The 27,283-nt window shown below is 33.5% G+C and overlaps 4 protein-coding genes across 4 annotated transcripts; all 4 read right to left on the bottom strand.

Moving 5' to 3' along the window:
- Nucleotides 1–591: 591 nt before the first annotated feature.
- On the bottom strand, nt 592–5,139 carry LOC142630785 (protein NUCLEAR FUSION DEFECTIVE 4-like). The gene is made up of 2 exons (XM_075804836.1): nt 4,470–5,139; nt 592–1,790 (listed from the first exon to the last, which is right to left on the bottom strand). The coding sequence occupies exons 1-2, from the start codon at nt 4,962–4,964 to the stop codon at nt 636–638; spliced, it is 1,650 nt and encodes a 549-aa protein (XP_075660951.1). The 5' UTR covers nt 4,965–5,139; the 3' UTR covers nt 592–635.
- Nucleotides 5,140–13,427: 8,288 nt separating this feature from the next.
- LOC142630994 (protein NUCLEAR FUSION DEFECTIVE 4-like) lies at nt 13,428–16,248 on the bottom strand. The gene is made up of 2 exons (XM_075805047.1): nt 15,762–16,248; nt 13,428–14,627 (listed from the first exon to the last, which is right to left on the bottom strand). The coding sequence occupies exons 1-2, from the start codon at nt 16,215–16,217 to the stop codon at nt 13,440–13,442; spliced, it is 1,644 nt and encodes a 547-aa protein (XP_075661162.1). The 5' UTR covers nt 16,218–16,248; the 3' UTR covers nt 13,428–13,439.
- A 3,377-nt stretch (nt 16,249–19,625) lies between these two features.
- On the bottom strand, nt 19,626–22,340 carry LOC142630315 (protein NUCLEAR FUSION DEFECTIVE 4-like). Its single transcript, XM_075804292.1, has 2 exons — nt 21,882–22,340; nt 19,626–20,810 (listed from the first exon to the last, which is right to left on the bottom strand). Exons 1-2 carry the CDS (start codon nt 22,338–22,340, stop codon nt 19,626–19,628), a joined length of 1,644 nt encoding a protein of 547 aa, XP_075660407.1.
- A 1,807-nt stretch (nt 22,341–24,147) lies between these two features.
- LOC142632092 (protein NUCLEAR FUSION DEFECTIVE 4-like) lies at nt 24,148–27,192 on the bottom strand. The gene is made up of 2 exons (XM_075806509.1): nt 26,573–27,192; nt 24,148–25,532 (listed from the first exon to the last, which is right to left on the bottom strand). Exons 1-2 carry the CDS (start codon nt 27,032–27,034, stop codon nt 24,354–24,356), a joined length of 1,641 nt encoding a protein of 546 aa, XP_075662624.1. The 5' UTR covers nt 27,035–27,192; the 3' UTR covers nt 24,148–24,353.
- Nucleotides 27,193–27,283: the final 91 nt, after the last annotated feature.

The raw sequence follows: 27,283 nt of genomic DNA, 5'->3' as shown, positions 1-27,283 counted from the left end.
CATTCAACAGGTTGATGTGTTAACTGTGAATAGGTATTTGTGAAAAATCAAAGTAGATATTTTCTTGATGTGTGAACAGGTTTGTGTGAATAGTTTGTGTCGAGTGAACGTTTTGATTGAAATCTTGAACGTGTTGTGCATTGGGCTTGAAAGCCCAATTTTTTTAAAAAGAAAACAAACAGTTTTTTTAATGTTTCAAACCGACCAAACCTATTAAACCGACTGCAAAAAACCGCACCACTATAGGTTAGAAAACAGACCCTAAGCAGTATGCATCGGTTCTAATTATGAGAAAACCAATCTCTATTGGTTTGGTGATAAATTTGGGAAAAAAAATCGAGCCGACCGAACCGCACACACCCCATTATTTACGGAGGATATTTTTCCCTAACTTAGAAAATATTTAATGTGATATTTAACGAAGAATACAAATAAATGATTTATTTTCTTCCTATTTCATTGCTCATTTGTTCTGTTGAAAAAGAGATATATAGCATTTAGCAATAAGTTTAAACAAAAAAAAAAACTTGTTAGTGTTAACCATATTACAACCTATAATGTATTCTAATGAAAAAAAAAAAAAAACCCTCACTTAATGTTTCCCTGTAAATGAAAATTTTCACATTGACTTCTCATCAGCTTAAAGAAAGCTTAATTCTTTTGAGCACGACAAGCTGATAGAACCTTTTTGTACGAAAGAGCAATGTAAGAGCAACAAGAAACCCCAAAAATGCTACGGATGCCATGATCATAAAAGACAACCTAAAGCAATGGGTACCATAGCATGAGTCATCTTCACCCTTCGCTTCCTCGTCATAAATGTACCCAATTACTCTTACAGAGAAGATATAAGATCCCACAGGACTTGCTATACCAATAGTGTTGAAAATAGTACCCACATGCCTAACACCAAATAGTTCTGAAGAAATGGTGGGCATTAGTGACCATTGTGAACCATAACAAATGCCTATTAGGATTGAACCTACATATAGAGTTCCAGGTAAACCAGAAGCAACAACAATGTGGCCAACACCCATTGTTGCTAGAGTAATAGCCATCAACAATGGCCTTGCCCAACCTCTTGTGTGAAGCAAATAATCTGATAAATAGCCAGCTCCAATGCGACCAAGAAAATTCCATATGCTCCATAAAGAGACCAAGTTTTTTGTCTCCATAGAGGTGTAATTGAGAGATTGACCTATTTGGCTCAAGTTATTTACCACAGCCACCCCAGAGCCCATTCCACATACCATAGCAATAAACAACAACCAGAAGTTTATAGTGCACATTGATTGCAAAAGATTCATGCCCTCTTCATCAGACAGAATTTTGTCATCTAAATCAGCATTAACTTGACCCTCTCCCTCTCCGGCAGGCAGTTCATGATATGCTGGATTATTCTCCATTGAAGGATCATTCTCAAGGGACAATGTTTCTAGAAATTTCTTGGTGTCCTTTTGGGCTTTGATTGCAATTCCAAGAGGTGATGCAAGTAGAAGCAAAAGAAGTACAAAGTTGAAAATGCGTGCCCACAATGGTAAACTAAAGATGTTTTCCAAAATGATTAGAATCATGAGATAACCAGCAATGATCAAAGCAACTATGGTGAAACCATTCAAGTGTTTCTGGTCATTACCAGTGTTAGATTTATGGATTCTCACAAAAAACATAAGAACTAGAGTGACGAACGTAGGCAACAGAGCAAGCATCAGAAGGAAAATGCTTGGCTTTCCCTCCCAGAATGTGTCATACACTTGGATCACTATTGCTCCACTAATACCAAGAAAGCCCTGGCAAGAAAAGAAGTAAGAATGGCAATGCAAAATACCTCATGCAAGAGCAGAGCAGAGCTAGAATTTTAAGATTGAGGGGCCAAATTATAATAACAAGAAAAAATGTTAACAAATATAAGGTCATATAGGAAATATAAAAAAGTTTGGGGTCATGCATATATTTGTTGCAAGATTAAGCTAAAATGTAATGTTAAAAATTCAATTCTGCGAAAGTTTAAGCCTATATGTAGCTCCCTTCAAAAAAGAAGATATCATGGTTTCAAAAGAGCTTGGGTTGCTGAAAACTTTTGAACAATATTTTCACCCATTGGGTAATTCTATATTCAAGTTAAAACTGGAATTCCGAGTTTTAGCCTTAAATGGCGTATTAGTGCACTGTTTTAACTTTCAACATAAATAATAAATTCAAATTAAAGTCGATTCTTATTTTTCAAAATGAAATCTAATGAACACTCATTTTGAGAGAGAAAAAGAACAACAACAAAATATAATGATAAACATTTGGCACTAATCAAAATATAACTAGTTTCAAGTATGAATATGCAAATCACGTAAATTTGTTATGTACTCTGTTATTTCTCATATCTACTTCAAAACATTTTATTATTGTAATTTTGCAAAATGTTCCAAACGTTAAAAATCTTTTTAATCAAACCCCATTACAGCAAAATCTCTACATTTGAATCTTTACAGCTAAAGTTTTGCTTCCACTACAATGCAAAAGGAACCCTATAGCACAAGGAACTCGTGAAAAACACACCTTTCTCATATCTTGCAAACTGGTATATTATATTTACAGATATACTAAACTATCATTTGGAGTCTTGGAGAGGACTAAATAAGTTACGTGAAAAACAATATATGTTTGATGGACTTGACAAAGGGGCCACCGGCCACCTCTGGATGTGGCCCCCTTTGACTTTGTCATATGCCTTTGACTTTTTCTTTCATGTCTAATTATTTTTTGTTGGCTTCTCAATGATTCAAAGGTAATCCACTCATAGTCTCCTGTATTATTTACTTCTTATGTTATTATTATTATTAGTATTATTTTTTCCATATGTTTACCTTTTAGACTCCTTCAAAATTAATAGATATGTCTTTTGAAATTATATATTCCATTGTAATCAATAGAAGGGCATCAACGTGACTTACTCATCTATAATTTTTTTTTTTGAGAAGAGACTCACCTATAAACTTTAAAAGCACTATTTGCTAATTCAGATAAATTTCACACTTGAAAATTAGTAGGTTATTAACCTAAGTCCATAAGGTCGTTAATAATTTCATATCACAAAAACACCTTTGACTCTTTTCGCAAAAAATTTCTCGTTTCTTTAATTAGTTTGGATTATTACAATGGGAAATTTTTAGGTGACATTTTAGTTTTTACTGACTATTAAAATATTAATATATATTTTTTTTTTATACAAGATAAAATTTCTACTCAGACGTTTTAACATGTTACTTATGAGTGATGAGTAGGAAATTAAGCTTACAGAATTTTCAGTTTTATAATTTACTGATGAAAATGATTTTTACGGATCAAATTATGATTTAATAAATAAAACTGAAGCCAGCCACCATAAAAGTTGCTCCATATAAGAAGAAAATGACTTGTGACCCCAACAGAAAGTATATTGGGTTACCTAGTCTTTTTTTTTTTTATAGAAATAATTATAATATGCTGCTAATCCTGTATTCTGAACTTTTTTTTCTAAACTCTCAAGCACTTTGTATATAAAGAGGTGTCAATTCAATTACAAAACCTTTGGTGGGTTAGATAGTCTTTTCCACGAAGAAAATACTATTAAAAAACACTGCCAGATTTGTTTTTTCTCTATATTATCTGCTGGATGTTTTAAAGCAGAAACACAAAAAACAACAATACCCTGACAGCTCATAAACGCATCAGAGACTTTTTTTTTTTAATTAATTATTTAAATTTACTTTAATATATACACACAAGCTGGAAAGAGAAACCCTCATAAACACATCATTGATAAATGCGTTTTTATTTATTTATTAAAATATAAAAAATCACTGGCCAGAAAGGCTCAAATTATAAACATGAAAGGCAAATTTTAGTATGGGGCAAAAAATGACAGACTTATGTGAAAGTGATGAACAATTAATTAAATATTTAAAAAAAAAAGTATAATGACATAATACTTGGGTTTGATCCTCAATAAATAATTGGTGTTGGTATTCATTTTATCCTATCTTTATTCTAAATAATTTAAAGAATAATAAGTGAGTTACCAACTGAGTGTATGGGATTTCACACGAGAGCAAGTCTCCCTCTACCCATTTCTATTTACCAAAAAAAAAAAAAAAATTCTACTAATTAATGTGAAAAAGTTCATTAACATGTTATCACACTTTGAGAATCTCTAATAATTAATCCCTAATAATTACTCATTTATGTTACTAGAATTACTCTGGAATCCACTCCATGTATGATGGATTGCTCAAAGAAAATCAAACTAATAATAAAATCTAGTTTTACAGCCAATTTCACATCATAATGTGATTCACTGTGAGTGAAGGGTCCATATGTAAGAACTAAAAACGTCCACCACAAGCAATCCACTCAATTGAAGTTTGAAAACAGAGACCCATGTGGTGGAATTAGGTTTGTGATGTGTCCTAGAATTAATGAAGAACAAAGGTTACCTTCATGATCCCCACAATGGTCCCACCAGAATGAGGGAAGTTCTGCACACCAGACACCATATTGGCCGTCGTAAAGAAAGTCATGGAATGAGACGACAACAGCATGAACAAACACATGACCGCCACCGGTGGCCGTCCGATCAACCCGACCACACAAGCCCACATCATGAAATACCCAACAAAGTTCTGGATCGCCCCTGCCAAGTGGACCACCCATGGCCCACCACCCCAGAAGTGGTAGTTATTACCGTTACTATTACGGTTATTGCCCACTGCCACGGCGGAGTAGAGCATCCCAGCCAGTACTCCGGCGTTGCTGCCAATATCCTTGAACACAGCCACGGTGTCGAGCGTGGATTGGTCGTAGCCTTGGCTCGATTTCAGAGCTGAGGAGTAGATGCTGAAGGTGTATGCTCCGACGCTACACTGGATCCATATGCCTGCCGCCGTGGCTGTCCATTTGCTACTACTCATCAGACTCAGCTTCTCCTCCATGGAATCTCCTTCCTCATGCAATTCTTTCTTTCTTTCTTTGCTATCTTTCTTTATTTATTGCATAGCCTTTACTCATACTTTTGTTTTTACGATTCAAAGTAAAGGAGTGGCTTTTATGGGTGACTGTGAGTCAGTGTACGAGTGTACGACACACCACATTTTCCTGTGAAATTATTTACAGGGAAGTGGCCAACTAGGCCAACCAGACCATAAAATATAATGATATTTGACCTTTTGTTATCTTTTTCTCTCTTTCTTTGCGCGCGCGTGTGGGGTAAAATTGGTCTCGGAATTATGTTATATATATGGATACGGTGTTATCCGCGGTTTGATTGTTTGAAAGAATTTAATCGTTAAAATTTCTAGCTTTGTTATTGTGGCCACGTTTTGAGTTTTGCGTTTTGTAGCTTTTTTTTTTTTTTTTTTTTTTCAACGCGCCTGAACAGTAACCGGTACTGTTTATGCACGTTATTTCACTGTGCAGGAGACCAGATGCACTGTTCACATACTGTAGTTGCACTGTTTACGCACTGTTTATGAGACCAAGCACTTTATTTAGAAAAAAATATTATAAATGGGTTCCACAGCACTATTTATACATTTAAAAATTATTTTGCTACAGTGTTTGTGATTTAATTTATGTTTATATTAAAAATTAATTGATGCTTTAGTTTTATAATAAAGAGCTATTATCTGGATTGAATGTCTTAATTGAAATTCTCGAAAAAAAAAAGTTAAAAAATACCCACATCAATTAATGTATTTATGGTGCAAAATGAGATTTTGCTACAGTGCTTTTGCAATTTACAAGTCACTCCATTCACTACTGTGTTCTTACTTAAAAAATTGAGAAGGGAATAAAACAACAAATGTACTAAAAGAAAAACTAAAGTTTTCTTATTTACGGAATGGATGGACAACCAAAATCACCTACGACTACAAGTGAACAATCCTCCATCCAGTCATGTAGCTAATGCAAAAACAATTTTTATTGTTTCTTTACGTTTTTTTAAAGTGTAGGAAAAAAATGAATGATGATGGTTATATGTGAAAATATAGAAATAATTATTAAAAAAAAATGATATTGTAATAAAATAGAGTATATAGTAGATAATTTGATGCTGGTGTTTAAAAAAATAGTTAAGTAAAATTGAAAAAAAAAAAATCAATTCTTATGTCAAAATAGAAAAAAAAAAAAAAAAAATTGGCACGCTAATAATAAGGCTTTGTGAAGTATGAATGTAATGGTATATATTTACTATTTAGGAACTCACGCTTGTCAATTTCTGAACAACCTAGACACAGTAATAGATTACTTGGGTGTTGCAATTGTACCACTGATTGCTTAGTTATACTTAATGCTTGCATTGCACTCTTTCTTCCATAACGTAATTTCCAACTACAAGTGCAGAAGGACAAATGGCCTCTTTCTGAATTCTGATGGCAATTCCACTCTCGTAGCGTGTAATTCCCACGACTTCCTTAAAGAAAAACTTGTGGATACTTTTTTTTAAAGTGAATTTAAACTCTTACATTTCTATCATAAACATTAGAATATCATCGTACCTTAAAATTATTAGAAAATTACATGATAATTACAGTCTAAAAAATAGATAATTACATAGATAATTAAATAGTCTAGAACTCAAAATTGAAGTCCAAAGTTTAGGTTACAAAATGGGAAGGTTGTACGCACTAATTTCAATCTGACTCAAAAGTCAGTCTTCTAGAATTTAATGGTCATACCATTTTATGCAAAATCATGCAATCAATATATATCATGCTATTGTCATATGAATGAACAATGAACATATTATCGATGATAACCTTCACGTGCATCATGTTCATCATGCTATGTTTATCTCTAATATCAGGTTCACAGTTCATATTAGAATTACGGATAATCATTTTATAATTTGATTGGTCATGCATGCTCATCACACACACACACACACACACACACACACACACACATTACTTTACTACATCCTATTTCATCATATAGTAATCATATATATATTTTAAACACATGCTCATTCATAATTCAGCCCATATTATTACAGAGAGAACATGTCAAAATTAGCATATTAATCCCTAAACACCATTAAGGAGAGTGTAAGATTTAATTTATTCAACCATGTGTTAGCTTTATTCCATGCTAAATTTGTTTGTAATTCAGCATGTAGAAACTCTGTATTTAGGTGAGAATAATGTAAGAGTTGTGTATGAGAGAGTGTGAAGAAACTCAAGTTGTGTGCATTCAAGAGGAGTCTCGTGACTGACTCGCAACTGGCAAGTCGCCAAAGTGCCACACGTGTGAAGCATGTAGGAAGTTGAAAGGTCATAACAGTTGGAGCACTACAGGACAAAAAGTACAGTCTGACTTGGCAGTTAACTTGCGACTCAAACTCGTGACTCGTTCCAGTCACGAGGCCGAGTCGCTAGAATGCCCTGTTTTGCTGAAAACTGATTTTTCACATTCCATCTCATACCTTATTATAAATACCCTTATACCCACATGATGTAATGTGCTGAAAAATGAGCTTATTGAGAGAAAAACCCTAAGAGAGGTTTCTACAACACACCCACCTTATTAGAGAGAGAGCTACTCATTCTTAGAAAGAAATCTTTGTAGTCTCTTCTCTTTCTCTCTCCTATTGTTATACCCATTGAGATGAGATTTATACCCAAACACTACCCACACCCATTTAGAGTGTTGAGAGTGTTTTTGGAGCTTGGGAAGCATTGGAAGATGCCAAGGATGGTAGATGCAATATGAAGCTTATTCCGAGATCCGTTAAGCTAGAGAAGATAAGGTTAGCGTAACCCTGTTGAAGTAAGAAGCTTGGAGGGCTTAGGTGCATCAGGTAGATTAGGCTTGGAGGGTCTATTGCTATTCATGTATCCCAATTTTATTCTCTAGTGGATCAATTTACTGTTTGAAAGGTGGCGGTGAAGTTTTTCGTCGAATTCTTTGGTTTTCTCTTCAATAACACATTGCTGTGTTATCTTTGTGTTTGCATCTCTTTCCCTTACTCTTTACCTTTTTAATTACTGTTGTGTTTGTGATTAATTTTGGTTCAGAGTGTTTTACCATTTTGGGTTTAGCTTATATTCATCATTCTGCACATATATTATTTGTGTATAAGCTTGTGTTGGTAATTTTGATATTAGGGGTCTAAACGTTCATTGGTGTTTATATGCTAATTGAATTTTCAATTGGTATTAGAGCGGGTACACTTGTTGCGGTTTAAATACCTAAGTGCGATCCTTGACCCCTTGTGCTTGTTGCCATGGATAGTGATTTTTATGCTTCTTTGGTTGTCGATGATTGTAACATGCTATGTGTTTGTGAAAATGTCTCTATGAGTGTTAACCCTCATGATTGTGATGACATGTTACTTGATTCTTTGGGTGTTGTTGATATTCCAAATGTCAAACTCTTGAAGAAAAAGGCTAAGAAGTTTCATGAGAATTTCAGCAAGTTCATTTGTGAAAATGATGGTTTGATTGTTGAGCTCAATAAATCCAATAAATTGGTTGAAAAGTATAAGAAATTTACTGAACATTCTCTTGAAAAACTAAAGGAGTTTGAATTTTTGAATATGGACTTGGATGCTAAACTTGTTTTGTCTAACAAACTTGTTTTGTCTAACAAACTTGTTGATGAGCTAAAATGTGAAAATGAATCTCTTAAGATGCATGCCAAGTGTTTGATTGCTGAACCTATTGCTAAAAAGGATGAAATTATTTTTTGCAATCATGTTGTGGTACCTGATTTTGTGCCTATTGTGTGTTCTACATCAAATGACAAATCGGTGTACGTTCCACCACACAAAAGAAATCAAAAGGTGAAGAGAAAGACTTTTAAGTCAAAACCTCTGTTTAGGTCTCAACTTAAGGTTTTGGATGGACCTAATTTTGTTCTAACTTGTCACTATTGTGGTGTGATTGGTTACATAAGACCTCAATGTCATAAGTTGAAGAGAGAACAAAATAATGTTGCTAGATCCCTTTCTAAAAAGCCTAGTGGACCTAAACCTATTGTTTGTCACCATTGTGGTTCTTTTGGTCATCTTAGACCTCATTGCTCTAAGTTTCAAACTCTTAAAAGAATCAAAAGAAAAGAGAAACTTGAGCTTCTTGGAAGTTGTGCTTTGCAAGCAAAACCGGATTTAGGGGAAAATGGTAAGTTGTTGAAGAAAGTTTTTAATATTCTTACCTCCTTGTCTATGTGCATCTCCGGTTCTCATTCTTCCAACCCTCATCTCACGTCTCATGAGACACTCATTTCAAGCAATCGTTCCGTTTGGATGAAGAGAGGTTCCTATGGTTGAGCTTATGTTATTTTGGTCATTGATTTAATTATTTCTATCTTTGTAAGACCCTTCATGCATTTGTGCATCTTGCATTTATTTGTATGCATTGCTTTTGTTTTTTATCTTACTTTTATGTTTTAGTTTTGTGTGAGTAAAAAATCCAAAACCACATAAAAAGTGAAAAAATCAAAAAGTTTGATCGTATATGTTTGAGCACATATCACATGTGTGTTTGGTCTTGTAACTTCATACAAATAGTTTTGTACATTTATAAGCTTAGCTTGTTATGTATGCACATCTATCTTTGTGGGAAAAATCTTGACATCTATAAGTGATTGTTGTAAATCGATCTTCAAGCTTGTTATGAATGATTAGTCAATAGTCATGTTGGTTTTGACACATGAATAGATTTGTACCTATATCTCTTCCCACTCTTTTATTTTTGCTTAAAGAACTCAGCCAATGTCAAATCTCGAAAAGTGATAATGAGTTGCAAAAGCTGTTGCACGTACTAGTATTTGACTAGGAAAAAAGGAAAGTGACTTGTATTGAAAATGTATGGTGCCCAAAAGCCAAAGGCTTGTTCATCAAATTGAAATATAAAAAATTTCAAACATCGATCTCAAAAAAAGATGTAATGATAAAAAATGATCAAATATTATGAATTGTAAAAGGCCAAATGAAAAGCTTCAAAGATATGTAATAATTTTCTTGTGGGAGGTCATATATGTTCATTTCTATAATTTAGATAGACCACTTGACTTAATACTAGTTGTGTATGACTTAATTGAATTGATCATTGAAGTTTTACTTTAGACTAAGGACTACTCCACATTTGATATACACACACAACACACATGCCTAATGTTCAACGAATGCCTTATTCATTTGTTTGATTGTACTTGTTTAAATGTGATGCGTGTGTGCTTATCTATCTATGGATCAAACCAAAAAGATTTTTGATCATTTTATATGTATTTGGAAGTGATTTTTATCACTTTTTGTGTTCATGTTTAATGCTTACTTTGTTTTTCATTGTTTTAAGCAAGTTTTGTGTTGAAAAATAGGTGTCAGAATTTTTGGCTATTCATTCTGGCTACTTTCGAGAGTAGTAAGTTTTGACGACTTGCTCAATCGCGAAACACAAGTTGCGAGTTCATCCAGAAGCTTTTGTGACTCACTCGCGACTCGCGAAAATCTTCGTAATTGCGACTCGCTAGTCGTGAATTGCTCAGAAACAACTTTTTAAAGGACTTTTTGTGAGAAATCTGTTTTAAACCTCTCCCATCCTTTATTAAACCCCTTTTCCAATATTTTTACATCAAAACCCAATCAATTTGAATGGTTTTTCATTCCTTTAACATCTTTAAGGTAATTCTAAACTCTTTTTATTGATTTTGATCCTTAAATTTTGTTTTGGAGAGTTTTGTGCTATTGGTTGGGATTTTCATCATAGGGGTTGGGAAAACTTAATTTTTGTCAAATTTTTGTATGGGATTAGTTTCTTTTGATGATTTGCTTTGGATGTTGGCCTCTAGTGGCAAAAAGAACATATATTAAGGGTGGATTTCATGATATTCATGCATTATTTTACATTGTTGTTCATAGTGTGCATGCTAGGTGTTTGATAAAATGCCTTTTAGGCATTCTCTCACTTGTTTGGACTCTGATGAGTACCAAATTTTGGGGATTCTCATGTTTCCTCATGAGGAATATGTTTGGTTCATTGCTTGTGTATTTAACACACCTTGCCCCACATGTGCATTTTCCATACTTTGGTCATGCATTGCACATAGCCACCTCTTGCACACACCTTTGCTACCCTTGTCATGCATTGGTCTATACCTTATTTCTTCATCCTATCATGTCATGTTTACCTTATGCTTTGTAGCTTTTTGTTTTGTCTATTGTTTGAGCTTCATTTCTCATTCATCTTGCACCCCTCATGCATCATTACCCTTGTTTATACCTTCATCTCTTGCCCTATTTTCTCCTTGACCCTTTGTCTATTTGTGTCAAAAGGGGGAGAGTATACTTTTATCATTTCTATATGACTCTTGTGCACATTCTTAGGGGAAGAAATTCTATTTCTTGTGCACATTTGTAGGGAGAGAGATATTCTATAGGGGAGATGTATACACCAAGGTGGAGAAGACATTGAGTTAATAAGAAAACTTTGTTTGTTTTCTTGTTTGCTTTATGGTGCTTTTTGTTATGTTTAGTATTTATGCTTTGTTGTTCTCATTGCATCATGTTTGTGTTGGACATGTATACTTCCTTATGCCATTGTGCTTCATTGAATGCATGTTCGGATGATCATTTGTTTTGCTATGTGATCATTGTAGTCATTTCTTTATGACTGTTTTGGTGTATAATTAAGTTGCTCATATGTTTCACATCATGTTTACTTGATCGCAATTTGCTTGTTACATTATACTTGTCTTTTTATTACTTGCTTTATTTTGAGGGTCTAATGTATTTTGTGCAAGTGTTTCAGGTTACAGGTATATATGTTCCAAGTGTATCAAAATTTTTAGATTTAGGTGTGAGTGAGTTTTGCCACTGATCCCAAACTCGAGTTTAAGTCTAGAGTTTGTTTTAGGGTGTTTTGTCACAGAATAACCAAAGGAGGAGATTGAAGGTTATTTAACCATGTGTTGGCTTTATTCTATGCCAAATTTGCTTGTAATTTAGCATGTAGAAACCCTATATTTAGGTGGGAATAATGTAAGGGTTGTGTGTGTGAGAGAGTGTGAAGAAACTCAAGTTGTGTGCATTTAAGAGGAGTCTCGCAATTGGATCTTGCGACTGGCAAGCCACTAAAGTGCCACACGTGTAAAGCATGCAGGAAGCCGAAGAGTCACGACAGTTGGAGCACTACAGGACAAAAAGTATAGTTTGGCCTGGTAGTTAACTTGTAACTCAAACTCGGGACTCGTTCCAATTGCGAGGCAGATTTGCTAGAATGCCCTGTTTTGCTGAAAACTGACTTTTCATATTTCATCCCATACCCTACTATAAATACCCTTATACCCACGAAATGTAATATACTGAAAAAGGAGCCTATTAAGAGAAAAACCTTAAGAGAGGCTTCTACAACATACCCACCTTATTAAAAAGAGAGAGCTACTCATTCTTAGGGAGAAATTTTTGTAGTCTCTTCTCTTTCCCTCTCCAATTGTTATATCCATTGAGAGGAGATTTGTACCCAAATACTACCCACACCTATTTAGAGTGTTGAGAGTATTTTTGGAGCTTGAGAAGTATTGGAAGATGCCAAGGATGGCGGATGCAATATGGAGCTTGTTTGACGTAACCCTGCTGGAGCAAGAAACTTGGAGGGCTTAGGTGCATCGTGTAGATTAGGCTTGGAGGGTTTATTGTTATTCATGTATCCCAACTTTATTCTCTAGTGGATCATTTTACAACTTAGAGGGTAGCGGAGAGGTATTTCGCCGAGTTTTTCGGTTTCCTCTTCGATAACACATTGTCGTGTTTTCTTTATGTTTGCATCTCTCTTCCCTTACTCTTTACCTTTTAATTGCTGCTATGTTTGTGATTAATTTTGATTTAGAGCGTTTTACCATTTTGGGTTTAGCCTATATTCATCATTTTGCACATATATTGTTTGTGTATAAGCTTGTATTGGTAATTTTGATATGGGGGGTCTAAACGTTCATTAGTGTTTATGCGCTAATTGAATTTTTAGAGAGGAAAGAGAACAGTTGAGAGGAGAGAAGATAAATGAGAAAGAAGAGAGAAATAGGAAGAGGAGAGATAAAATAGAGGCCTAAACGACTAACAAACGGGAATAGACCTAATGGTGTTTAAAGAGCAAGTTGGGATTAGGAACCAAGTTGGTTAATTTTGAAATATCTTGAATGTGATTGACATTAGCCCAAATCTTAGTGTAAATTTAAGTATTTATTTTTAATGTAAATTTTTTTAAAGAACTCCATCAACTTAATGTATCCATTCTTAATGATGCTTACCCCTTCTTATACCAGGGAACCTACGATATGAGGGCCCATCTTACAGAAAGAGTAGCGATAATGAAAGAAAATATAAATGGAGTGAAAAAAGGGCACTTCAACGCAAGAAAAAAGAATGGCCTTAGCTATGGCCTTGTAGACAAAGTTTCCATATTCACTTCTCATCATTTTAAAGAATGCTTTAATCTGCTAAGCATAAAAAACCTCTTAGTACGTTGGAACAATGCAATGGCAAAAAGAAATCCTAGGAATGCCAAGGATGCCATAATAAAAAAGGATAACATAAAGCAACGTGTACCAAAGCAGGAGTGATCTTCACCACCTGCTTCCTTATCGAAAATATAGCCAATAACCCTAACAGAGAAAATATATGATCCAACAGGACATGCTATGGCTATTGTGTTGAAAATAGTACCCATATGCCTAACACCAAATATGTCCGAAGTGATTGTAGGCATTAATGACCACTGCGAACCATCACAAATACCCATTAGAATTGAACCCACATATAGCATTCCAGGAAATCCAGAAGCAATAACAAGGTGGCCAATAACTATTGTTGCTAGAGTAATAGCTATGAACAATGGTCTAGGCCAGCCTCTTGTGTGTAGTAAATAATCCGATAAGTACCCAACTCCAACACGACCAAGACAATTACATATACTCCATAAAGAGATCAAATTATTCGCCTCCACAGTAGTGTAATTGAGAGATTGTCCGATTTGGCTCAAGTTGTTCATCACAGCCTGCGTAGAGCCCATTCCACATACCATTGCAATAAACAACAACCAGAAGTTTACAGTGCACATTGCTTGCAAAAGATTCATACCACCATCTTCATCAAACATAATTGTGTGATCTAAAGCAACATTAACTTGAGCCTCACCACTGGGTAGTTCATGATATGCTAGATCCTTTGCTAAGAAAGTCTTAGACGAGGAGCCCATTGATCCCGGGTTATCCATTGAAGGATTACTCTCAAAGGAGAACATCTCTAGAAGTCTCTTGGAATCATCCTTCTGGGCTTGGATTGCAATTCCAAGAGGTGATGCAAGTAGAAGCAAAAGAAGTATAAACTTGAAAATGTGTGCCCATAATGGTAAACTGAAGATGTTTTCCAAAACTGTTATAATCATGAGATAACCAGCAATGATCAGAACAACTGCAGAGAAACAATTCAAGTACTTCTTTTCATCGCCTCTGTTTGTTTTATAAATTTTCACCAAAAGCATAAGCACAAGGGGGATGAATGTAGGCAACAGAGCAAGCATTAGAAGGAATGTGCTTGGCTCGCCCTTGTAGAATGTGTCATATACTTGAATTAGTATTGCTCCACTAATACCAGCACATCCCTGACAAAGAGAGAAGGTAATATTACAGGCATGGCATAGCATAGCTCAAGCAAGAGGGATTACAAAAAAAAGCCACCCTTTTTTTTTTATTCGTAAAAGAAGTCATTTTTATGTCTAGTTTAAGCAATCATTTAATTAGAATTAGAAGTTTCATGAAGACCATGACTTTCCACATAAAAAATACAATTCTTAATTAGCTTGATCATTACAACAGGAAAAACGTAGTGATATTGTCAAGAATCCGGTTATAATACGTACGACTAATAATAAAGTCTAATAGTATAGTAAGTTGTTGCCAAAAATCATTTTTAACTTTTGCTTCAATCAATATAAGTAGGTTATGATCTAAAATTTCGACAGTTTTGGGTAGAGAGTGGAATGATTACGAATTCTGGACCGGTCACAAGTCAAAAACTTTGCCGACTCTTCACTCGGATGTATTGCATATATATATTGTTTGCGGACAAGTTGTGATTTACTTTATGGTGAGCATCACGATTAAAGCGAAGAGCTTTCTAAATAAGAAAAAGTGATCTCTTGCATTGAATGCTCATAATATATGGGCCACATGGACAGGTGTAAGATTCCACAAATTGTGAGATATCTATATATTCTATGTAGGAAATATCTACTTTTATTTAAGACTTTAGTCATGGCAACATTCAAAAGATGGTTAATCTCACAAGTCACAACTTGATTATGATAATTCTAAGGTTTTTTTTTTTTGAAAAACAAACATACACACAATGAAAAGGGAAAGATGTTTTAGTATAAAAACACACCACAAACTCCACTTAAAATGATAATTTTAAGTGCATTAGCTTAATCCTAAATAACAGGAAAATTTGGATAGTGATTTGAGTGAAGATTTAAGTCATCCCTTAATGATTCTAAGTTAAAAAAAAAAAAACCTTCATCTCTAATTATTGTATTTAGTAATTAAGTAAAATTTTAAAAAACTTATAGACTAATTATTTTTCTTTACAAATTGTTATATCCAACTAAAAAAAAAATAATAAAAGAAAATTTATTACGTTGTTAATGACCAATCAAATTAAAAATGTTTACTCAATTTATTAACTTCAAATGGGCAATCATAGAATAGTTTAAAGATATATGTAATGATGTATGTACCTTCATGATGCCCACAATGGTCCCACTAAATTGAGGGAAGTTTTGCACACCAGAAACAACGTTGGCTGTGTTAAAGAAAGTCATAGAATGACTGGACAACAACATGAACAGACACATCACCGGCAACCTAGGCCGTTCGATTAATCCAACGACAGCAGCCCACATCAAAAAATACCCAAAGAAGCCCTGGATCGCTCCAACCAGGTGGACCAACCATGGCCCACAAAAACCAGAGTACTTATTGCATGTTACGGCGGTGTACAGTACCCCAGATAGTACCCCAGCGGTTGAGCCTATGTCTCTGAAAACAGCCACGGTTTCGAGCGTTGATTGGTCGTAGCCTTGGCTTGATTTGAGAACTGAGGAGTAGACACCGAAGGTGTATGAACCGCTGCTACACTGGATCCATATGCTTGCCACCGTGGCCACCCATTTGTTGCTCAGCCTCTCCACCATTTTTCTCTTTTCTCTTAGATTTTTTTTTTTTTCCCTTTCTTGCCTTATAATCCCATGGTAGTGGTAGCTTAAAAGGATAACCAAGTCAATGTGTGTATGTCTATGTCCCACCATCATTTTCCTGCGAAATATTTTTATTATAGTGTTGCATTATTAGGTGGAGCCATCTAATAATGCAACACGTACCTCTATCATTTGTCTTATTTTTTATGAACTCCAACACATGTAGTATTTCTTACAAAGTTGTATAAAAAATTTCTTACAAAGCGACGATGGTTTTCTAATTAGTCCATTATTGACGGCAACAATCAAAAAGTCTTTGTTAAGAAATTTATCTGCGTATTTAAGATGACAGCAACAATTAAAACTATTTGTAAAGAAATTTTATCAAGCGTATTTAAGTAGATGAATATAACGTGTTCCGTTCATAACGTAAATTGTAATTTTACATTTAAATAAATGAAATTATTTTTGCAAGTTTTGAAAACCAAACAAGAAACTCTTGTTTCTCTCAATCTTACGGACATACATGTTTCTTATGTGTATTTTATGCGTAATTACTGAGACTATCCACGTAAAATATACGCCACTTAAACTTAGTTTGATCATTACACCAAATAAAAAAAAAAAAAATTAGCGATCTATATTTGCTTGAAGAAAAATATAGTGATATTGTCAAGAATCAGACCATAATAGGTATGATTAATAAAGTCTAATCAATTCTTCAATACCACAACTCATGTGCCATAATTTTTGTCACTACTATTTTGATGTGGTCAATTTGTGATGGATAAATAATCATTTTTATATAGACTTATTATTTTTAAAATTATGGCAAAAATTATGTTTTTAGACTTTCTCTAGTTTAATAGTACAGTATTTAGTTAGCAGGAGGTTATGGGTGGGTCATGACTCATGAGTCAAAAACTTTACAACCCCTTCAACAAGTTTTGTTTTTTGTTATTTTTTTTAAACTAGGAGACTTATGGCTTATATTTTATAGTCTGAGTAGCAGGATTGGAGTGAAGAGCTATCTTGCTAAGGAAAATTTATCTCATGCTTCAAATGCTCATATATATAGTTACTTAGGTGTAAGGATTCCACTATATAGGACATCTATATATCAGATGAATGAGATACATTCTCTTAGTTAAGACTTTAATCATTTGAGAGTTTGTGATAAGATTCAAAAGATGGTCTCAATTTCATAACATGATTATGATAATCTTAAGTTTGTTACTTTTATCCTAAATTATTGTAAAATTTTTATAGTGATTTTGGTGAATATTTAAGTCCTCCCTAAACTTGATTATTTTATTTAGTAATTAAGTAAAATTATTAAACATTATAGACTCATTTTATTTTTATTTACAAATGATGCAATGGATACTATAAATTTTACAACATAAACCTTATAAACTAGTGTTTTTAACTTTATAATAAAAAACTAAACATAATTACAAAAATTATTTATTATGTTGTTAATATGATACCAATAAAATTAATTATAATGTCATAATTCATTCATAATAAAATAAGTACAATTAGAATGACACTAGATAACAAATAAAAATATATACTCCCAGTCAAAAAAAAATGTTTACTCAATTTATTAACTTAAATTATTTAAATAAAATAATTAGAGAGCCACTAGCTTCCAAGGTGGAACCTACTCACCTACAGGCTATAGGTGTGTATATATATATATATATAGTATTTTTTTTAATTAAATAATTGTGAGAAATAGATTTGAGTTTTTAACATATGTTGAGTTATAAGACTTTTAACATAGATATATATTATCATACCTTATCATTTTTTTTTCATATGAGGAAAAATAATTTAGGTGCTCATAGAGACCATTTTTCCTGTAATTGAACGACTTTCAAAGGTTTCAAGTCACTTTTAATTTAAAGGGTTTATTATTCAGGAAAAAAAAAAATTAAAGGCTTATTAGTCTTTGATACTTTCTACTGTTGGCAAGACTCTTTTAAAACAGAAAATTTTTAGGACCACAATTAATTCCTCATTAATTTTCACAATTAATATTTGATGTGATTCACTATGCACGGTAAAAGAAAAATGGATGGATTCATGAAAAAGTAAATAAATGGACGTAGAACCGGTTGAGGTGCTAAAAAGCCTAAAGTAGCTTCTTCTCTTCTTTCTTCCTCTCTTTTTTTTTTTTTTTTTTTTTTTTTTTTTGGGACAAAAATAACTCTTTAAAACGTCAATAAACTGTGTAGTAGTGCAAAAGGCACCCTTTCAAAAAAGAAGAAGCCAAAAATTAAGCAAAGGTTATTTATCATATATGGCCAAGGCAATGATAGAAATGTACCTTCATGATGCCCACAATGGTCCCACTATAATCAGGGAAGTTTTGCACACCCATGGCCCACATAAACCAGAGTAACTATTATTGTGTGTTACGGCGGTGTATAGAACCCCAGAAAGGACTCCAGCACTTGAGCCTCTGAGGAGTAGATGCCGAAGGTGTATGCACCGCGGCTACACTGAACCCATATGGCTTGCCAACGTGGCAATCCATTTGCTGCTCAGCCTCAGCCTCAGCCTCGAGCTGGTATTTCATAATTTTCATGCGCCTGGCGCACGAAAATTTTTTTCCTTAACCTCAGCCACTCCATCTTTAAAAAAAAAAAAAAATTAATATTAAAAATATTGTGTACTAATCTTTCTTTTGTCAAAGGGCAAGTTTACACAAGATGATCTTATTTCATAATTGATATTCATTATTTAAATTTTTAATTAAAATGTATTTTAAAATATTAAGTGTGAATTTTGTTTATTATTGGTTCTTTTTTTTTAAATGTGTTATGGAGAGATTTCTCGTTGCAAATATTTTGAAGCTTGATAAATTTTACATTTTTATCCTAAATTTATAATTTTTTTTTACCAATAGTAGTTAAATTTTTGTAAAGAGATTCTTATAAAAATTTATAACATTTCGTTATTAATATATAAAGGAGGGAAGTGTTAATTTTTTTAAACCTAAAAAAAAGAGAGTGTTTTTCCCCCTTCAAGTTTGGACCCTAAATCTCAAGAAAGAAGAGTGTAATTACCTCTAGTTCTTTTATATATATATATATATATATATATATATATATATATATATATATATATATATAGTCTCATCACTTTCTTTCTTTAGCATGGTGTAAAATATAATTATTTTTTTAGAAATTTTTTTGTAGAAAACAGTTTCTAAAAAATAAGTCATATTTTTATTAATATTTTTTGTTTAACGAATATCTCTTAATTAGATCCTTACCAAAGAAATATAAAATATAGTGATGCCTGAGAATAACTCATTACATTTATGCTATTAATTTTTGTCAATTCATTGCGAGGTCATGACCTTGTAGACAAAGTTTACATATTTACTTCTCATCATTTTAAAGAATGCTTTAATCTTCTGAGCATGTAGAACCTCTTAGTGCGTTGGAACAATGCAATGGCAAAAAGAAATCCTAGGAAAGCCAAGGATGCCATGATAAAAAAAGATAACATAAAGCAACGAGTACTAAAGCAAGAGTGATCTTCACCACCTGCTTCCATATCGTAAATATAGCCAATAACCCTAACAGAGAAAATATAAGATCCAATGGGACATGCTATGGCTATAGTGTTGAAAATAGTACCCATATGCCTAACACCAAATATGTCCGAAGTAATTGTAGGCATCAATGACCACTGCGAACCATCACAAATGCCCATTAGAATTGAACCCACATATAACATTCCAGGAAATCCAGAAGCAATAACAAGGTGGCCAATCATCGTTGTTGCTAGAGTAATAGCTATGAACAATGGTCTTGCCCAGCCTCTTGTGTGTAGTAAATAATCTGATAAATACCCGACTCCAACACGACCAAGACAATTCCATATATTCCATAAAGAGACCAAATTATTCACCTCCACACTAGTGTAATTGAGAGATTGTCCGATTTGGCTCAAGTTGTTTATCACAGCCTGCGTAGAGCCCATTCCACATACCATTGCTATGAAAAACAACCAGAAGTTTACTGTGCACATAGCTTGCAAAAGATTCATACCCTCTTCATCAAACAGAATTTTTTCATCTAAAGCAGCATTAACTTGATCCTCACCACTAGGTAGTTCATGATATGCTAGATCCTTTGCTAACAAAGTCTCAGATGAGGAGCCCATTGACTTGGGGTTCTCCATTGAAGGATTACTCTCAAAGGAAAACGTTCCTAGAAATCTCTTGGAATCATCCTTCTGGGCTTGGATTGCAATTCCAAGGGGTGATGCAAGTAGAAGCAAAAGAAGTATAAAGGTGAAAATGTGGGCCCATAAAGGTAAACTGAAGATGTTCTCCAAAATTATTATAATCATGAGATAACCAGCAATGATCAGAACAACTGCAGAGAAAGAATTCAAGTGCTTCTTGTCATCGCCTGTGTTTGTTTTATAAATTTTCACCAAAAGCATAAGCACAAGTTGGATGAATGTAGGCAAAATAGCAAGCATTAGAAGGAATGTGCTTGGCTCGCCCTTGTAGAATGTGTCATATAATTGAATTAGTATTGCTCCACTAATACCAGAACATCCCTGGCAAAGAGAAGGTAATATTACAGGCATAGCATAGCTTGCTTAAGCAAGAGGGATTACAAAAGAAGCCAAGCTTTTTTTTGTTGGTAAAAGAAGTCATATTTCTGTCTAGTTTAAGCAATCATTTTAGAATTAGAACTCATTTAGAAGTTTCATGAAGGCCATGGCTTTCCACATAAAAAAAAAAAATTCCTCTTAGCTTGATCATTACAACAGAAAAATGTAGTGATACTGTCCAGAATCAGGTCATAATACGTATGACTAATAAAGTCTAATAGTGTAGTAAATTGTTGCCAAGAATCGTTTTTTCCTTTTTGCTTCAATCAATTAGGAGGTTATGATCTAAAATTTCAACAATTTTGGGTAGGGAGTGGAATGGTTTGGCTAAAGGCTGAGATATTACTTCTCTATTTTAACTAAAAAAGTTGTGATCATGATTCATATTTTACTGTGAGTATCGGGATTAAATTCAAGAGCTAAATAAGGAAAAATTTTCTCATGCATCAAGTGTTCATAATATATGGGCCACATAAACATAGGTGTAAGGATCCCACAAATTGTGAGATATATATATATATATATATATATTTATATAGGAAATACTTTTTTTTTTCAATTTTTTATTTGAGACTTTAGTCATGGAAAGATTCAAAAGATGGTTCAAATGTTCAATCTCATAGCTTGGTTATGATAATTCTAATTTCATTAGTTTAATCATAAATTATAGGAAATTTTGATAGTGATTTGGGTGAAGATTTGAAGTCATCCCCTAATGATTATAAGGAAAAAAGAAGAAGAAGAAATATCCATCCCCTAATTATTTTATTTAGTAATTATAGACTATTTTTTTTTTCTTTACAAATAATGCAAGAGATACTAGATTTTTTTATTTTATTTACATAAATCTTACAAATTGGTATACCTAACTTAAAAAAAAGAAAAAAGAAAAAATATAATTTAAAAAATTATTTATCATGTTCCTAATGACCAATCAAATTAAAAATGTTTACTCAATTTATTAACTTCATATGGGCAATCATGGAATAGTCTGAAAGATTTGTATGTATGTACCTTCATGATGCCCACGATGGTCCCACTAAATTGAGGGAAGTTTTGCACACCAGAAACAATATTGGCTGTGTTAAAGAAAGTAATAGAGTGACTGGATAACAACATGAACAGACACATCACCGGCAACCTAGGCCGTTCGATTAATCCAACGACGGTAGCCCACATAAGAAAATACCCAAAGAAGCCCTGGATTGCTCCCGCCAGGTGGACCAGCCATGGCCCACGAAAATACCCAGAGTAATTACTATTGTGTGTTACGGCGGTGTATAGTAACCCAGATAGTACCCCAGCAGATGAGCCTATGTCTCTAAAAACTGCCACGGTTTCGAGCGTTGATTGGTCGTAGCCTTGGCTTGATTTCAGAACAGAGGAGTAGACACTGAAGGTGTATACACCGCTGCTACACTGAATCCACATGCTTGCCACCGTAGCCACCCATTTGTTGCTCAACATCTCCATTGTTTTTCTCTTTTCTCTGTTTGGATGACGGGGTTTGGACACATAAACTTGGATTCGGGTTATTCAAATTTAAATACTTTTTTTTTGGTAGTTTAAAAAGTGTCAAAATTTTGGATTTGATAAATTCACCAAGAATATTAGATCCTTGAATTTGGAATATGTTTAAAATCTATAAAATTTAGAAATTCATAAGACATACTTTCAATATTTATAGAAATTTCACATTCAAATATACAAATGCAAACTTAGAATTTTTTTTTTGCCATTATCTATCTAGATAAGTTATAATCCCCAAAAATGGTAGTATTAGCTTATTAGGGTAGCCAAGTCAATATGTGTATGTTTAGTGTTGGATTATTGGGTGGAAGGATATTCTTCCATACCTATATCATTTGTCCTTGTGTATATAAAGTATGCATTTTATGAACTCCAACTCGTGTACCATTTCTTACAAAGTTATAAGTTATATAAAAAATTTCTTTCAAAGTGAAAATGTTTTTTTGAATTAGTCCATGATTAGATATTTTTGGAAAATAAAGAAAGTCCATAATCCGAGGAACTTTGAAATATCAACAATCGAGTTATAAATGTTTTCTTTGGTTTCTGTTAGTTTAATTAATTCGAGTAAGAAATCTGATCTCGAATTGTGCTTACACAAAATATTAATGAGTTTTTTTAATTGATGATAAAGTGTAATTATCTTAGAATGAGTCCTACATTCAAATCATATTGTATCTATTAAAAAAAATTAAAGATATATCAAAATGATTAGATAATTCCTATATAAGTGGCCTATTACTAAGCGGTATCAACCTAAAGGGTTTAATTCCAAGAATAACAAATTTGTGCCAAACACTTTCAACAAAATAATGATAGTCAATAGAGTCTGTCGTATCACCTTATCATTTATAATTAGTTCTTTTATGGGATGTATAGTAGCATTTTAAGTTTACAATTATAAAAGCCTTTCTAATCTTTCTATAAAAAGAATCAATTAAGTTGATCTAAACTTATAGAAATCCCAAAAAAATTGAAATTTAATGAAGAATGAATCATAAATGAATTTTTGGATTTAAAAGAATATTGAACTACATCTTGATGAGACTAAGTTGAAATGTACAAAATATCCAATCCTATCATATCTTTTATTTTATTTATATTTTGGTAACAGAGGATAGATCTAACCCTTTCCTTTATAAACTGCACTTTGTACATGAGGACTAAGGGGGTGTTAATTCAACTACAAGACCCTTGGTGGTGGTAGTGGTGGTTGTTGTTGTTGTTGTTTTTTTTTTTTTTTTTTGGTATAACTCTAATTCTTAAAACTATGAATTTTTTTTTCTTCATGATTTGGCCCCCTTAGGATAAACTCTTGGTTCCGTTCCTGCAACCAAATTTTATCCTTTCATGGAGAAAGTATATGTGAGCTTGGGGATCTTGTTTCTATTGCTTTTGCTTGGTTCTTTGAATTTCTTAATAGATTGAAATGCCAAGTTGTTCATTCTGTTGTGTATGAGAAATGCTATATTCACTATATTTTCGTAGCACTTTCACAGCAAATTGTAATTGACATGTTATAACTTATTATTAGTGGGAAAAAATGTAATTTCAGTGGTAGATTTAAATATGAATAAATAATAACTTACCACCTATGATTTATTATGAAAATGTTGTGAAAATATTGTAAATGTAACATTTCTCGTTGCGTATATGATCTCTATGCAAGATTTGGATGTGATTTCATTATCTTCCCAAAGAGTAATGATTCAGACACAAACTATTTTATAACATCTTTACAAACTGCTAATGTGACATCTTAGTTTTAAACATATATAATACAAATAAAACAAAAAGATAAAAACTAATCAAGATATTGATATCACTATACTTTTATTGACCATCTCTATTATAAATAAAATATTTTTCGATCGAAATTAGTGGCCTTGTACCCAAAGTTTGCATAACTCATTACCTTTATGCTATCAATTGACACAAAGTTTGCAGATTTACTTCTCAATACTTTAATCTTCTGAGCATATAGAAGCTCTTAGTACGTTGGAACAATGCAACAACGAAAAGAAATCCCAGGAAAGCCAAGGATGCCATGATAAAAAAAGATGACATAAAGCATCGAGCACCAAAGCAGTAGTGATCCTCACCACCTGCTTCCTTATCGTATATATATCCAATAACTCTAACAGAGAAAATATATGATCCAAGAGGACATGCTATGCCTATAGTGTTGAAAATGGTACCCATATGCCTAACACCAAATAAATCCGAAGTGATTGTGGGCATTAATGACCACTGTGAACCATCACAAATGCCCATTATGATCGAACCCACATAGAGAGTTCCAGGAAATCCAGAAGCAATAACAATGTTGCCAATACCTATTGTTGCTAGAGTAATAGCCATCAACAATGGCCTTGCCAAGCCTCTTGTGTGTAGTAAATAATCTGATAAATACCCAACTCCAACACGGCCAAGACAATTCCATATGCTCCATAAAGAGACCAAATTATTCACCTCCACAGTTGTATAATTGAGAGATTGTCCTATTTGGCTCAAGTTGTTAAGCACAGCCTGCGTAGATCCCATTCCGCATACCATTGCAATAAACAACAACCAGTAGTTTACAGTGCACATGGCTTGCAAAAGATTCATACCACCCTCTTCATCAAATAGAATTGTATCATCTAAAGCAGCATTAACTTGACCCTCACCACTAGGTAATTCATGATATGCTAGATCCTTTGCTACAAATGAGTCAGACGAGGAACACACTGACTTGGGGTTCTCCATTGAAGTATTACTCTCAAAGGAAAGTGTTTCTTCAAATCTCTTGGAGTCCTCCTTCTGAGCTTTGATTGCAATTCCAAGAGGTGATGCGAGTAGAAGCAAAAGAAGTACATTGGAGAATATGCGTGCAAATAAAGGTAAACTAAAAATGTTTTCTAAAATTATCATGATCATGAGATAACCGGCAACGATTAGAGCAAGTGCAGAGAAACCATTCAAGTACTTCTTAACATCACTTGTGTTGGCTTTATAATTTCGCACTAAAAGCATAAGCACAAGGGAGACAAACGTCGGCCACAGAGCAAGTATTAGAAGGAATGTGCTGGGCTCGCCCTTGTTGAATGTGTTATATGCTTGAATTAGTATGGCTCCACTAATTCCTGTACACCCCTGGCAAAGAGAGAAGGTAATATTACAGCATAGCATAGCATAACTCAAGCAAGAAGGACTGTTTTTTTTTTTCGTAAAATAAGTCATGGTTTTCATGAAACTTCTTCTTCTTCTTCTTCTTCTTCTTCTTCTTCTTCTCTCTCTCTCTCTCTCTCTCTCTCTCTCTCTCTCTCTCTCTCTCTCTCTCTCTCTCTCTCTATATATATATATATATATATATATATATATATATATATATATATATATATATGCTTGAAGAAAAATGTAGTGATATTGTCAAGAATCAGGCTATAATATATATGACCAACAAAGTCTAATCAATCCTTTTACAATTTACAACACAACTAAGTTGTATCATAGTTTTTGTCACTATTTTGATGTGGTCAATTTGTGATTAATAGACAATCACTTTTTCTTATCACTTCTCATGGTCAATCAATTTTAAATTGTGACAAAAATTCTAATCTTGAGTTTAATTGTACAATATATTGTTGAAAAGAATCATTTTTACCATTATGCTTCAATCAAATAAGAGGACTCCAACTTTTGAGAGCCACTAGTATATATAATTTAATAATTGGGAGAGAAGGATTATTCGAACTTTTAACCTTTGTTGACCTGCTATGGCTTTTGGTATAGATACATATTATATATGATATCTTAACCCTTTTCTTGAAAGAGGGAAAAAATTAGGGTGCTCATAGTCCTTTTTCTTTGTAATATAATGAATTTTTAAAAGAAGTCAAGTTACTTACAATTTAAAGCGTTTATTAGATTTTGTTATTTTCTAATATTGGTGACTCTTTTTAAACCAAAAACTTGTAGGACAACAATTAATTTTATACCTATATTTAACTATTGGATATGACTAATTATGAATGATAAATAAAAAGTGTAGGGCCGCGTGAGAATAAATATAGTTTTGATTCATAATATATATATATTTTGAGAGAATATACAGTTTTGAAAATGGAGATAGAATAAGTTATAAAACCATATGATGCCCACATAGAATGACTAAGCCAATCATAGAATTGTACCTTCATGATGCCCACAATGGTCCCACTATAATCAGGGAAGTTTTGTACACCAGAAACTGTATTGGCTGTGTTAAAGAACGGCATAGAATGACTTGAAAAGAACATAAACAGACACATCAATGGCACCGGAGGCCGTTTGATTAATCCCACGACAGCAGCCCACGTTAGAAAATTCCCCAAGAAATTCTGTATTGCTCCGGCAAGGTGGACTAGCCATGGCCCACAAAAACCAGAGTAACTATTACTGTGTGTTACGGCTGTGTATAGAACCCCAGAAAGGACTCCAGCACTTGAGCCTATGTCTCTGAAAACAGCCAGAGTTTCCAGAGTTGATTGGTCATAGCCTTGGCTTGATTTCAGGACTGAGGAGTAGACGCCGAAGGTGTATGAACCTATGCTAAACTGGATCCACATGCTTGCCACCGTAGCCATCCATTTGTTGCTCAGCCTCAGCCACTCCATCCTTGTTTTTCTTTTTCTTTTTTTCTCTCTGATTTTTTCTTGATCGCTCGCCTATATCAACTATACAATCTCGGAAACTATTCGGAGTATTAGCTTTTAAGGGACGGCAAGTCAATGATGGTATTTCCCACCCATCATTTCTTGTGAAGAATTTTGGAGTCAAGTTCGCCCTCCGTTAAATTTTTTTTTGCTAGATGGTGTTGTATTATTGCGTTGGGTAATGGTGGATATTCTTCAAGTCAGATATAT

Source organism: Castanea sativa, chromosome 4 (genome assembly GCF_040712315.1).
Source record: "Castanea sativa cultivar Marrone di Chiusa Pesio chromosome 4, ASM4071231v1".
Taxonomy (NCBI): domain Eukaryota; kingdom Viridiplantae; phylum Streptophyta; class Magnoliopsida; order Fagales; family Fagaceae; genus Castanea; species Castanea sativa.
The sequence above is the reverse complement of the archived record's forward strand: the minus strand, read 5'-3'. Positions and strand labels throughout refer to the sequence as shown.